Raw genomic sequence first — 14,657 nt, 5'->3', positions numbered from 1 at the left:
CAATCTGGCACCCAGACATCAGACAGCTCAGCGCACCATGTCTTGAGGGTCCTTGGGGTGTTGGGGGCCTGTGTGGTTAGTGCTTGGACAGAGGGACGTGAAACATGGCTCTGTCTCCGCTGGTGGGGTCTGATGCCACCCTTCTTTTACCCACCCCCCCTTCCTTGCTGGGAATCTTGGCCCCACATCCCAGTCCCTCTCCGTTCTGCTGTGCTGCGTCTTGTGCATGGGTGCAGCACCCACACCGTGCCAGGTGAGCCTACGTAGTGCGGGAGATTTGAGGACTGGGTAACCCAGGTGGTGTCACTGTCCTTCCTTTCTGGGCTCTGAGTGGTGGGGTGAGGCTCTCTGCTTTGAGGTGCCGCGGTGGTATTCGCACCTGCATATGCCTGTGTAAATGCAACTCTGCACACAGTTTTCCCATTTGTTTGCATCCGTCCATACACAGGCACAGGAATACACTCATTTTCAGATTTGGGAAGACTAACTAATCTCTTCCTCTTGTTTTCCTCCACCTCTGTTTTCCTCTGCTCACATTAAACTCGTTTTCCAGATTAAGGAATTTATTGATTGTCCTAAATCTTGAGCCAGATGTTTGCCTTTGACCCCAGAGCCGCTTTGGGTAGCGGCTTGATGCCAGTGGTGCGGGGGTTTGGAGCAGCCCAGGCAGCGGGGCTGGCTGCACGCCCCCTAACCCTCATTCCCGGAGAGCACACGAAACTTTAAAGGCGGCAGATCCAAGTGGGAATCAAGATGACACCGTCAGGATCCCTGTAACTTTATTTTCCTTTGATTCTGCCTTCTGTTTTCCTGTTCTATGCATCATGCTGGTCTAGATGATAACAGGCAACTGGAAGTGCTGCCGGAGCCTGTAATTAGCAGGTTCCTACCCTGGGACTTGGTTCTTGCCGGTGGGCTGTAGGTGTGCGATAATTTGCCAGTTAATCAATAGGAATTATTAAAATATCACCGCATATTTTTGCTTTGTGCTAGACCCATACACAGAAGCTCTTCTATGGGGTGTGGGGGAAGTATTTGAGAGTATCCCAATCCTGAAAGCAAATGCCACTATTCATTCACTTTCAGTACTCCGAGTTTGTCGTTTTTTTTTTTTTTATTTTAAGACAACCTCTTCCTTTCCCCCCACCCCAGACAAAATGAAAAATGTTAATATTATTGACGCGTTTAACTTCTTGAAACAGCGAATTTTACCCTACTCAAAAAGTCCTTAACACAGATACAGTTTTCAAGCTATGCAAAATTCCACCATTTTAATTACAAAAAGCAGTGTGTCCCTTCTTGGGCAAATATGTCTTTGGATTTGCTTTGTAAACAAAGTAAAACCCACAGTTTTCTGTGTTGATTTATAATATTTTTTTGACATTTATTTAAGTAGGTGGTACTTCAGCCATAAAAATTGTGTCTATTAGTGCTGTAACTCTGTAATTTTTCTGGTTGCTTTGGTTTTAGTCTTTAAGGTAGCCTTGCTGGGATCTGTTAAGAGTACAAGGTAGACGCAGGGAAGTTTTCTCCTTGGTACGTAGCCATGTTAGAGGGTTCTTGTGCAGCCAGTGAACCCTGGCAGAGCAGTGTCACTGTCTCTGCAGCACTATTGAGCCAAAGTTGTACATGCCATTTGTTAAACTCAGCATCTCCTGTGATGGTACTGGAGCGACAGCGTAGCCTTGCAACGTATCTGGGGAGCATTTAAAGAGAGAAGAGAAATACCCCATGTATTATCTGTTGGCTCTGTGTTTAGTGACAGAAGCTGTGGGAAGTCTATAAAACAACTCAATACGTCACTTCTTACGGAAACTGTTATTCCACAAGAGTATACAGAAATAGTTTTGCTAAACAGTGGCTGGTACATCAAAGATAAATTGTGATCCAGATTAGTGGTCAGTAGAATAAAACGGTGAACTTTTGTATTTTATCCTGAAAAGATAACTTCAGATTTTCCAGATTTAGACAAATGCCAGTGAAAACTGGAATATTTCAAATCTGTTTTAAAATATTCCTACATTAAGTTGGATTAGAATTAACTTTTTGGCAGTGAGTGAAGCCATATCACGCTCAAATATTTTTCAGGTTTATTACATAAATTTAGGAACATAATGGTGCGTGCCTTGATTTCCCCATCTGTGAAATGGGTGATCCCACAGCGTTCCTGCAAAGTGCCCTGTCTGAGAACTGCTGTGACTGCAGCTGATTGTTATTCTCTTAATCATATTAGTTAACTAAATCTGTTCCTAGAGTGGTTCCATTTGCTTGAATGAATTTGCATGAGAGATTAATTCAGCGCTGTTTATTGTTGTTTTTACATTTATTCAGTACTGTAAATAATGCCTGATACTTTACAGCTGTGTATAAAGACACAGTCTGTGCTTCAAGGGCTTTTTTCATACAGGTAATTTGAAGGCTCTCCGCTTAAACCTTGCACTTTCCCATGTAGCAGATGAGCCCATTTTGTTTCCTCTATATTTTGAGGACTTTTTCTGCTCACGTGGTATCCGCTCCCAGCACTTTCCTGCAAGTATGATTCAACAGATAAAGTTCATCCTTCACCGCCAAAGGGTGACTACCTCCCCTCTGCCCTCCCTTTCCCCCCTCGGACACCCCCACCCCCAATTTTAGGTATCGTTAGAGTAATGTACTCTAACCACTACTGGGTTTGTGCACAGGAATGAGCCTGAAAGCAGGGACCAGTCTCCTACCTAGCTGTCGCCACCTTTAAGCCGGATAGCTGCTTTTAAAATGATCCATTTGCTTATCCCGAACCCCCGCCGAACGGGACCACCAGCAGTTATTCGGAGGTCTCTTTCTCCCACCCGGCTCTTTGTGTTTTTTTGGTTGTTTTTTTGGTTTTTTTTTTTACATTTTTCCGGGAGGTTTCTGTTATTAGCATTTGACTGCTCTCCATTGTGCCAAGTGTGGTGTATGGAGGTTATTTCTTTGTGCAGGCTGCCCGGCCATCCCGCCCCTGGGGCGGCAGCAGGGCCGTCCTCCCACCCGTCCCCCCAAAGTGGCGAGGTGAGGTACAGCCCCCTCTAGCCCCCCACCCCCTAAAAGGCAGCAGCGCCGGGGTGGCGAGCGCTGCCGAAGCCCGGCTAGCCCAGCGCAGCCGCTCGGAGCGGGCAGAGCTGCGCTGGGGGGAAGCGCCCGGGTGCGGGTGAATCACCAGCTGCAAGCGGCGGGGATTGTCGTGGCCTGTGTTTATGTATTTTGTAGTAATCACATTTCTGACATTACCCAAGCGTGCTCCTCGCAGAGGGTGATTGGCTCAGGCAGCTTTTAAACCACCTATATGCTAACAAGCCTTGCTGCCAGGTTCCTGAGGGGTCCTGGCTGGGAAAAATTAAACCCAAACCTTAGACCTCTGTCAGGCGGAGAGGAAAATTATATTTTTGAACTCGTCCACAGCGTGGACAGGAAATGACCCCTCCAGAAACTGCTGCTTTAAAAACGAGCGGTGGTGCCTGAAGCTATCCAGTCTCTCTCTCTCTCTCCTCTCCCTCTCCCTCTTCCTCTCCCTCTCTGGAGCCTGTGCGCTCCCGCTCCCTCTCCCCCCCCGCCCCGTCCCCCCCGTCTCCTGCTATAGAGGGCTCCCACAGCAGTTCCCAGCCAGTGCGTGCAGCCTGGATGTGTGTGTGTGTGCGCGCTGCTACTTTGTACTGTGAAGAACACCCAGCCCATGTGCTCTGTATGGATGTTGATGATACTCTGTGTAGCTTGAATCTCTGCACGCAGGCAAGATGTCCAGCACACCACATGACCCTTTCTATTCTTCTCCTTTTGGCCCATTTTATAGGAGACACACACCATACATGGTGCAACCAGAGTACCGAATATATGAAATGAACAAGAGGCTGCAGTCGCGGACGGAGGTAAGTCCCTCAGCCTTGTTTTCCTGTGCATGGACCGTGGGAGGTTTCAGCCCGAATTCCAGCTGAAGCGTCCCACTAGACAGTACAGTATATGCAGGCACGAACCCTAATTAATTTAGTACTTTAATTGGGTAATCCCTCATTATGTTTCCACGCAGAGCAACTCTTTGAGGAGATACCAGCTTAGGCTGAAATCTTGAAATTACAGTACAGCACTTCAGGATTGATTATAATGCTGGGCTCAGGAAATTTCTTTGCCTTAGTGTGTTGTTTGCTCAGGATCCGTCCTGCTGGCATTTGCAGCTATAATATTGCAAGGTATCGCTCGAGCTTTTGTACAAAACTAATTCAGAAATGTTGCAGGCTTAGGGGGAGAGACGAACCTTTCTCTGGTTTTGTTCTGTAAACTCGTTAAAATTGAAAATGAATGATAACAGAAAACAGGAGCGGAGTTTTAAAAACTTATTCCTAGGCTGCACTTAAAGAACACATGTGTAGGACGACCGACAAGAGAAATTCATGTTTACGTTTAGAATGCAGTCACTTTTAGCGAGAGAGATGATCGGTTCACGACTTTATCATATAGCTGTCAAAAGTACCCAATAATGTAAACTACATTCACTGTTGCTTATGCTTTGTATAATCTGTTCGTGGTTTGTACAGCCTGGCTTCTACACCCAGATCAGCCACCACAAAGAATATGCTGAATGGGAAGGGGAAATACTTTTGTCACTTCGAGACAAAAAATAGTGGAGGCTGCATCTTGTTATTTATGTGGTTAAATAAAGCACACTTTTTAGTCTGTTGAAGTGAAAACTGTGTGGACCGAATCCGTCTGCGTTTCTGACCATGTGTCTGTGCTTGTGCAGCCAACATTCTTAGTGCTGCAATTTTTCACAGTAGTTTACTAGTGGCGCCCTGAAAACACTTCTAAAAAGTATTAATCTTTTATAGTGAACGGCTTTATGTAGAGGCAAATATCTGCCAAATTGTTGCCATGAAGCATGGCAAAGGATCTCAGATTGGTCTGTTTGTATTGTAATTCTTTAAGAGAACATGAGGTTATCATGAAATAAACACACATGCCTGAATTGTCAGCTAAGCCATGGAGAATCTGTGACGTTTAATGTATATGATACAGCTAACGAGATGTGACCTGCTTTCTGATTGGGTAACCGCTATGGGGTAACTGCTTTTCTAACACTGTTGTCACTGCTAGTCTTAAAACATTGCTGTGGAGTAATTGGTAAATATACTTTGTGCTGGCTAAAAACTCCAAGCAGCTCATTGCTCCCAAAATCATGGCAACTGTTTGTCAGTTTTGCCCAAGTTGTTGGTTGCCGAGGGTCACTGCCATTTACATAGAATGAGGCGCTTTGCTGGGTTTATTTGCTACTGTTTGTCAGTGTCTTGCAACTTTGTTCCTTAAATTCCTGTACATATTTATGTAATAATTTCTAGACTTTTTCAAGTGAAAAGAAGAAACATGTATCATTAAGTGATTGCTTCAGGGTTTTATATACAAGCTGTTCTGAAAAGCTGTCAGTGCTAATTTAGCCTTTCTACATATTATTTTAGTAGTACTTTTAATAATTGACCAGTTTCTGATTGCAGCTCCTTTACAAATGTTACACTAAAAAAGTTTTTGAGGGACTTGTGAAACAACTTCCCCTTCCTGCGTTGCTGAGGTGTGCTGAGTTAGACTTCAGCGCGTTTAATTGCAGTTTTTGCTGTGCACGTTTACATGGACTGTTGTGGGCAAAAAGCGATAACCTACTCTTCCTTGCTAGTACTGCCATAGGTTTCAGCAGCATTTTACTCTGACAGACAGTGCTTAGTTAATGAAGGCCTTATGCTCCAGCATTGCTTTTATTTGCTCAGAGCAAAAATACTTCTGCCCTGTGATTGTTCGGTGTTTACATTCCGGTTCTCTGTTTTTTAATTTCTGAGCTCTGTGCTGTAAGCATTGTTGTTTGTTGAAATGTATTTTCTAGCTAGCTTCAGCTCATTTCATTCATCCTCCAATTAGAACACCTTCCTTAATAAAAAAAAATTAAAAAATATTAGTTTCCTGGGACACTTACAGTGACTAGGTGTGGACAGCTTGTAAAGAACCGTGCTGTCTTGTGGGGCAGGTTGAGAGTGGAAGTTCCACATTAATTTTACGCACTTCCAAGCATGTTTGGAATTGGTAGTTGAAGGCTTCTGGAGCATGGATAACTAGCTCTGAATTTTTTGAATCCAGACCAATGGAGCCCTGTATGTCATGGAAGGAATGTGCTTGTGCTGTGGGTGATACAGGCTTACCGGGTGAACGTTTCTCTTCAGGCAGTCTTTGGAATAATGTAGGCACTGGTCTCTGAAGGAGGCTGCTTGTACTCTGTGAGCCCCAGGGGGTAGGTGAGCATAAGTAAAGCAGCTTAAGGGGAAAGGAATTACAAAGAAACTTTCCAAAAGACTGGGGGTAGCAAGCTGGCAGATTCCACTTGGACCCAACTTCTGGAGAGAGCCAGTGGCAAGTGAGGATGTGTTGAAAAATGGGAACCTGCAGTTCTTGTCCCAAATATATCCTCATAAAGCCTTTGGGATTGTTCTGTTTTCCTACGAAATAAAAATGTTCTTAATAATCTTTTAGAGTCAGATTTTCTGCTGTCCCTTGCAGTGGTGGAAGTTCCAAGGCAGAGCAAAACATACATAATTCAATTAATTTTTACAGAGGATGGATGGAGAGCCTACGAAAGGAGTATCTGTATGTCCTGTCTGTGTTTTCTCCCCTCCATCTGTAGAGCCCACCTTTGTAGTGAATTCCTGGAGTTGCTCTCTGGAGCTTGCAGGTAGGTGAGAATGATTCAAAAAAGCAATGGGCTGGTAGAGACACCATTGGGGAATCCACCAGTAAATGCCGTTTCTACTCCTGCTTCCCCAGCAGCAAAGTCTACACTATGCTGGGGGAGGTAGAAGTGTCCTCAAAGTGGCTCTGCACTTGGGCACGCTGCCTGAGAAATCCACTGCTTCCACTCGGGTTTGTGTCAGCATTGGGTAGAAGGGAATAATAGTCGGTGTGAAGGATGTGCTCAGTGTATTAAGCAGACAAAGTACAGAGTGATAAATAAAGGTCATTTAGATGCAGCATGGCTATCTTTGTTGTTCTTGTTTTCTTTAGGAAGAAATGGTGGTCATGAAAGTAAAGAATTAGCAACTGTGGCCTGCGCTAGATGCGCAAACTTTTGCTCTCCAAACTTCTGACAACTTTATGGGCTCCTCGTGCAGAACCTACAACTGCCTTTTTAAATGCAGGGTCAGTCTTAGGCGAAGAATTCCAATCACACCCAGGCAGGGGGTGGTTTTATGATGTAAGTACTGGCAAAAGTCCACCACCTAGCTAATTCTTATGTGATCTAAAGTAAATTAGGGAGTCTGAGTTACTAACCAGCATACAGGAACACCTTACCTTCCTTAAAAGTTGTTCAAAGAAATCTAATCTGGTAATACTTTTTTCTAAATGGCAATTAATACGTGCTTTCTTAATAATACTTTGGGAGTGCCTAGTGCCGTTTTGTAATGCATCAACAATCCTGATTTGAAGAAGTAAAATGAATATTTAAATGTTTAATAATCTCTGGCAGATATAAAGATAAATCTTATTTACTTCTATCGTAGTTGATTAACTTTCTGGTTAACCAAAATGCAGCTGTTTCCATGCTCTGTGTGTGGTTTTAAGGATTTCATTACCATTCACTCAGTTTATCTTAATATTTTTATATCTGTGTTAGTTTAACATTTCAAGAAAGCAATCCTGTTGTGGCATAGTCAGCAGTTTCTGAAGTTCTAGCTAGCGATACACAGCATAGGTAAATTAGCTTAAATATTTTCTCTGTTTTTCATAAAATTCAGTGTTTAAAAAAAGCCTCTTTTCCACTTTGATGTTGTAAATCCTTTTTTGTTCTAATTTTTATTCATTTGAAATTGCTCACACTTAAAAGAAAACAAAAGGTGATTATATCTTGTATATAATTATTTTTCAGTAACATTACAGTGCGCTGTGGGTAGATCGCTTACAGTTGCTGACAGTTTAAAGTTTGAGGCATTGCTTTATTGCCAATAATCAAAGAAATGTATCAAGCCTTTCAGTTGTTTATTTAGTTCCCAATACTGTTAGAACTTTTGCATATCATAATGTATTAAATTCACCTGTGAATTCACCTGTGAGTGTCTCTGCCACTACAAGAGGTTATGCTTTACATCGCCATTGTATGCAAAACACGGCTTTCCTTCTGGCTAAGAGAGCAGTGTTTTAAGGATGACTAGAGAACTAGATTAGTAGCGTATTTGTTTTAAAGACAATCATCTTAAATCATATTAAACTGATATTAAACTGTATAGTGAATTTCACAAAAGTAGAGATTTCATGATGGAAGAAAACGTAAAGAAAATTAAAAGGAAAATAAAGGAGGATGTTATGATTATTTAAAAGCTACTAAATGAACGGGAAGCTTACACAGACATTCATGTTCAACACAGACATTCAAATATTCAAATATTTAAAGCCAAGCAATCAAAGCAAAACAAAATTTCTGCAGTTTAATGGATGTCTCTTATTTTACTTCCTCACATTGCTATCAGATGAAATAGTCTTTTTTTCTTCTTCCTGATGCATTTTTAATAGATTAGTCATAAAAATCTATGTTGTGACATCACGTTTGTTCACATAGCAACTTAGTATCGCAAACAGACCCCTCATATTGTGTACATAAGTCTGAGTTTGTCCAATGAGTTTGTTTTGCTGAGGGGAAAACACATAAACTTCTGTCTCAAAGTATTTTTGAGGAAATATTCTTTCACCCACAAATATACTAATACTTAACAATTCTTAGAACATGAGTAAAGTATTTTAAAAGAGTACTTGCAAATCATGCTTTGCTGAAACTAAAAGGTCAGTTTTAAAAGAAAACCCTTGAACTTCTTTAGGCAGACACTGACTTCAGAATGGATTCAAAGCTCTTAGTTTACTGATTGTCTTTTATTTCATATAGTTTTTCCATCCCTTTTAAAAATTCAGTTGCAGCTGTTTTCAATTAAAATTGTTACAAACTAACAATTCTTATGAGGCTGGGGGAGAAAAAAAAAAGACCCTACTTCCTTTCCATGCTGATCCTTAGCTTACAGTCAGGGATGTCTTGCTGCCTTTTTTTTCCCCCTAAAGTTTTAATATAGAATATAAACTGCACGCATAAGGAACAGGGAGCTTTTGGGGGCAGGGGCTGGTGAGGGGGGGAGAGAAAGTCAGTGTGCAAGTGTAAAAATGGATCTCCTCTGCAAGTCACTCTGATGCTTACATTTTCTATTAAAGAAGCCTTTTCAATGCTTCCTTTTCTCTTTTTCATTCTTTACTCTTTAAACCACAAATCCACTTAAAAAAACCTTAAATTCAGTCTTTCCCTGATGTAAACAAGATTCACTATGCAGATCCAGTCTCAAAAATAGAAACCTCTGGATGGTGAAAGGGAACAAAATAGAGATCATAACAAGGCCCCAGTCCTGTGCTCTTGTTTAAGCTGGAGTTTTGCCTGCAGTAGGATTGCAAGATCAGATAAAAAAAAAATCATTGTTTTTTGGTATATACTTTCTTTGTTTACAGAAAAAGGGTATGGGCAGATTGCTAAACTCATTGCAATATTTTTAGCTGGACTCCTCACTTCAAATGGTATTTTTTTGTATCTTTTTGCCAAAAGTTGCATATCTGCTGTAAACAGGCATTCCAACCATGCCGATACTTTGTTCGGTTGCTTCCTCCCCAAGAAGAGCTTTCTTTCCTGCATAGTACTGTGTAAACAGGCCAGCGTATATCCTCAGTTTTGCTGGGTGCTCTTTTCCAAAAGTTGTTTCTAGAAGCCTCAGAGGGTTGCCCCAAAGTGGCTGATGATTAGTCTCTGAAAAAGACTGTGGCAGGCCAGGGCCTGTTGGCCAGGTCTCAATGCTATTATTTATTGGCCAAAAATAGTAGTGAAAGAAACCTCCTTGAAGCCCTGGCTGATATCTTCTCCCTAGACTTGTGTCTTTCTTTTCTCCAGTACATTCTTTCTGTGTTTGGTCACTGTTTTCAGAGAGAAAGCACTTTAAGGTCAGAATACTGTTTCCGTTTCTATTACATTGTGGTGAACCGCCATGCCCTTCTAAACTAAAGCCTGTAAATTACGAATCTAAGCCGAATAGTACACTTGGTACTCCTGAGGTAACTGGGGATCAACTAGAACCACCTGCTGACCATAAACCTCAGTATGGGAACAGTTGATGCTTCTGGAGACAACTCTGGCACATTTGTGCCTTATGGGTCTAGTGAAAAATCATCGACCTGGAAAAATGAGACCTTTACAGAACTAATTGTGAACTAGGACTTGGTGGCTTTCTAAGATTATCACCTCTTCAGGACTAAAGAGTGTTGGTAGTGTAGAGGCTTTGCAAAGGCCATAAATTTTACATGAGCAGGCTGTCCTCTCCACGAGACTTAGGTTGCCTTGGCACCACCTTGCTGTTTATACACTATTGTCAAGAAGACATAATCATGATGAAGCTCTTGGCCAGGGTGGTGTTCCCATCTGCATCATACAGACTTGAAGCATGAGAATTGAGTGTAGCAGAATTCTTCTTTATGAATAACTCTAATAACTACAGCCAAAATATAAGATTCAAACTAGAACTTCTCCCTAAGGTCTTTCTGTTGTCAACATTTGCATCCAGGTACTTGGCCAGATCAGAGTCACAAACTCACAACTGACACAGTAAAGCCATAACTTTATGTAGGTTTCTAAATGTACTTCAAATCTACTGCCTGTTACCTCCAAACTAAATATTAGGTCTTTGCATCCTTCCAAACAACTAATAAATTAGAACATTGCTGTAATATCTATCACACATGATCTGCAATACATGCTGATATCCATCTTTCCTGATTCTAAGCCACAGAGTCAGCTTGCCAAGCCTAGTTAGCTGCACAGAAACATTCAAATCTGTCTGTACCGTTCGTGTGTGTGTGTTTAAAAAGCGAAAGGGGAAATCTAATCTCTGTGTATAGTTTTGCTGTCAGATTACTCGCGTACAGCAGATTCAATATCTGTCCAGATCCTGTTGGTTTTACACAACTGCTAGCTGCAGACTAGAGCATCCTTCATGACCCAGAAGAATCGCATAGGCCAGTTGGATGACCTTATCTATTGTGTTCAGAGGGCAAATGAAACATTAGGTGTGTATAAAAGTCACCATATTTGGGAACCCCTAATTAAGGCAGATGCAAGAATAGAGCTAAACATAGATCAACTTTGCTCATTCGTGAATAACTAAATACCTGGGAAAAGCAACTGTCCCTGTTTGAACATTATTATGTGCAGTCTTACATCGCCTGTGCAGCACGCTATTTTTACTTTTCTTTTGGACTTCCAAACATTTGTTTTTTCTAACTGCATTTCTATTAGGTTATTTTATAAAGTAGTAAATTGAGAAAATTATGACTTCTGGTACATTGCACATTTAAAGTATTTCATGTACCTTATTGTGATTCTTGTTCCAGTTGTGTAGTTTTGCTTCAGCCATTAGCAGAAGATTGTATGAGAGAAAGAAGAATGTATAACCTGTCCTAGAGCGGGTTATAAAGAGATTTCTGAAATATTATTGACCACATTATAGAAAAAGAAATACTCTGGCTCTTTAAATACAGTAGTCACATGGAGAGAGGAAAATGCTCAGAAAACAAGAAAGTAAATAGAATGAAACTTTTTAGTTTTATTATTGTTTAAGCTGAAGCACCCTCACGGTACTCCTTCCCTCAGGAAGGCAGTCAGCAGCACCAGCATTCCTAACCATCTCCTCTTCCATGAACTACAGATCCTCCAGCTTCAGGTGACATTGTTGAGGCAGGCATGAAACCTGCTTTGCCACTAGGTTTGCAACCAGGATAGTATTTTACAGTTGAACAAAAGGAATGTGAAATGCCGTTCACCTAGAATGCTATGTTTTCTTTATGCGGTTTACAAAAGTCTCATGAATGGGTTATGTGGCAGTGGAAGAAGGCCTACAAGTGTATTTTTCACTCCGTCTCCCATATTCTGATAGTACCTTGCCTTTTCAAATCAGTGTCACCATCTTCCATAATTCTTCTATCCACTTTAAGTACCAAAAATGTTTTCGTGTTACTCCATTTCACATCACAATGATATTATTGTGACTAGAAAGTAGAAGAACTGCTGTTCTAAATAATTCCTTTAGAGCAAACGAAAATTCTTCATGTTGAAGTTGTTCAGCGTCTTGTGGGACCCTCCCTCCTTTTGGAACTCGGCCAGCGTTTCTCCACTTTTTTTCTTCACTGTACCAAGATGTTAGAAACATCGACAGGACATAGGTTCTATATGGGCATTTGCAACCATACCACTTGCTGTAGTGCATGAAGGCAATACAATAGCTCTATCAGTTCTACCTAGACTTAATCACTGGAGTATCAGTTAACCCTTAGGGTAATTAGGTAATAATGCTGTTGATGTGATTTGAAGTATCATTTTAAGCAATTAGAAGTTCAGATATAATGTGCTGCAATTATGCATTATATAGCGCATCTATCCATTTTACAGAGCAAAAATTACCATATGTTTTGTGGGAAGCTTGGCATTTTGCACTGACTGGAGTTCTGCTTGTATTTACGAACAGCATGCCTGTAAACTGTGGTAATAACTCTTTGAAGGCCACACCTATGCACATTGCTGATTATGTTAAAAAGCACAGGCCCGTTTTAATGAATGTGTTGGCATGAATAATGGGACATGAAAAGCCAACGCACTGGGTAAAGGTTCATTACCTGAGTACAACAAATACTACATGCAAAATTTCCATGACTATTCACTCAAGTTTAACAGTGAATTTGCTTTGGCTATGCTCTTGCTCTTAATGCGTTTCTGTGAATGGTTGATCAATGGAGTTTTATTCTTACAAATAATTGCAGAATGCAAATTTAAATTTGTTAAGCACTCTGGAAAGAAGTTGCTTATTTTATACAGGCTAAGCTGAGATGCAGTGTTTCCTGTTTTGAGTTTCCAAAACCTCCTGGATAGAACCATGATACTTAGAAATTAAATACACCAGAGAAGAATCTCTGACTGCTTTTCAGTCAGGACTGACTGGTGTATGAATGTAAAGCAAATTAATGGCAGTGACTAGTGGCAACAGGAAAATTACAGGTCAGTAAATATGATGTACGTGCGTATTTTTTTCCTGGGACAGGATGCTGCTTTCCGTGCAGTTACTTTAGGAAAATGTAATAAAAAAGAATTGGTGAAAAAATTCAAAGCTTCCTGGCATTTTAAGCTCTAGCTCCATCTGTGCTCATCCAGTCAAGGATGGGAAACATTAATACACAATATATGACCAATCACAGCATATAGTCTTAGCAGAATATTACATGCTTGCAGCACCTGCTTGTTATGAAAGATGAGCAAAAATGTGTCTTAAATTTGAATAATTAATAAATTCAAATAAATACTTATTAATTCCTAGTAACTCTGGGTAGAACAAAGTGGAATTCATAAAATTTATTATTTGATGTGAATGATTAGCTCAGCTCTTTTCAGTACCTCTTAACACCCTGTCAGGGTTAATAATGCAAAGTAAAAAGATCGGTCAAGATGCCAGCGCACCAAGTACATCTCTTCCCTGACGGTGCTGTAAGATTATTTAACACCCACATCAAGAGCATCCCGAAGCAGCCGAGTTCCACCTTGACTGATTGTCTCATCCAAAGGGCTGCACTTCTAAATAAGCAGCGTAGCACAGACTTCCCGGTACAGAGCGGTGTTAGCACTGGTATGTAACCTGAAGCCGCAACCTGCGTGTCTAGACTGACAAGAATCCTACCAGTTGAGCCGCTGTGACACCTTGTGGCTTACAAAGCAACACGAGCATCTTTTAGAGAACTAACAGGTAAAATCCAGAGGTTAATGGGTGTCCATAAATGCCTTCTCATACGACTATCAACAGTAATCTCTTCGCTGGTTTACTTGACTGTTTTCAAGATAGTGTTAAATGAAGCAGTAGTGGGCTCATTTCTGCTCAGAGTCCTTATAATATGTATTTTACTGTAAAGTCTCATAAGATGGGGCATCATTTCACTAAGTCTGACCTGCTGCTATTCTCTCCAGTGCTCTGGTGTTTGCTCATCATTCAGATTACATCAAGAAACACTGTTTTGGCTGCAGTACAGAGTAAATATTTTATTTGTTTGCAACCATTAATTTGGTTAACCAAAATAATGCTTGAAGGGAGTATAGTACTTTTTGGTGCTGAGTATGTTCAAACAGTAGCAGAGTTAAAAAGTAACTAAGATACAGTAAGCATGCGACTCTGTAAAGCCCTGAATTTGAGGTTATATAGATCAGTGTTTCAGCTATGGATAATTCATTAACTGCAGTGAAGCTGTATTTTGCTGAGAAATTCTCAATAAACTTAAAATTGGGACAATAATGCATGCAGATGAGAAGGAACTCTGCATCTGTAAAGGCTCAGGACCTCACAGTACCTGACACTAGTCTCTGGATTGTTACTTTGTGATGTCTTCAAACAAGGACGTCCATGTTTTCTTTCATGACAATCCTGAGCATTTGAGAGGAGTTTTCCTGTAAACTCACGCGTTATGGCCTGTAACACTTTCCTTGGCTCTGACGCTTTCAAAAACTTGGCAACAACTGGGCTGAAATGGTTGTCTTCTGTTGCCAAATACCGACTTACTGCTGAATT

The 14,657-nt window shown here is 41.0% G+C and overlaps 1 protein-coding gene across 26 annotated transcripts in view; it reads left to right on the top strand.

Annotated features, from left to right (window-relative positions):
- LDB2 (LIM domain binding 2) overlaps positions 1–14,657 on the top strand; it is a 397,269-nt gene that overhangs the window by 173,293 nt on the left and 209,319 nt on the right. For 5 of the 26 annotated variants that reach the window (XM_074587651.1, XM_074587652.1, XM_074587646.1 and 2 more), the window contains one exon: positions 3,809–3,884. In XM_074587651.1, coding sequence (XP_074443752.1) covers positions 3,809–3,884 — 76 coding nt within the window. Of the gene's footprint in view, positions 1–3,079; positions 3,218–3,264; positions 3,885–14,657 lie in introns of those variants that run through there. The other 21 variants (XM_074587649.1, XM_074587647.1, XM_074587672.1 and 18 more) reach the window with 13 other exon arrangements.

This window comes from Larus michahellis, chromosome 5, assembly GCF_964199755.1.
Source record: "Larus michahellis chromosome 5, bLarMic1.1, whole genome shotgun sequence".
NCBI classification, from domain to species: Eukaryota; Metazoa; Chordata; class Aves; order Charadriiformes; family Laridae; genus Larus; species Larus michahellis.
The sequence above is the reverse complement of the archived record's forward strand: the minus strand, read 5'-3'. Positions and strand labels throughout refer to the sequence as shown.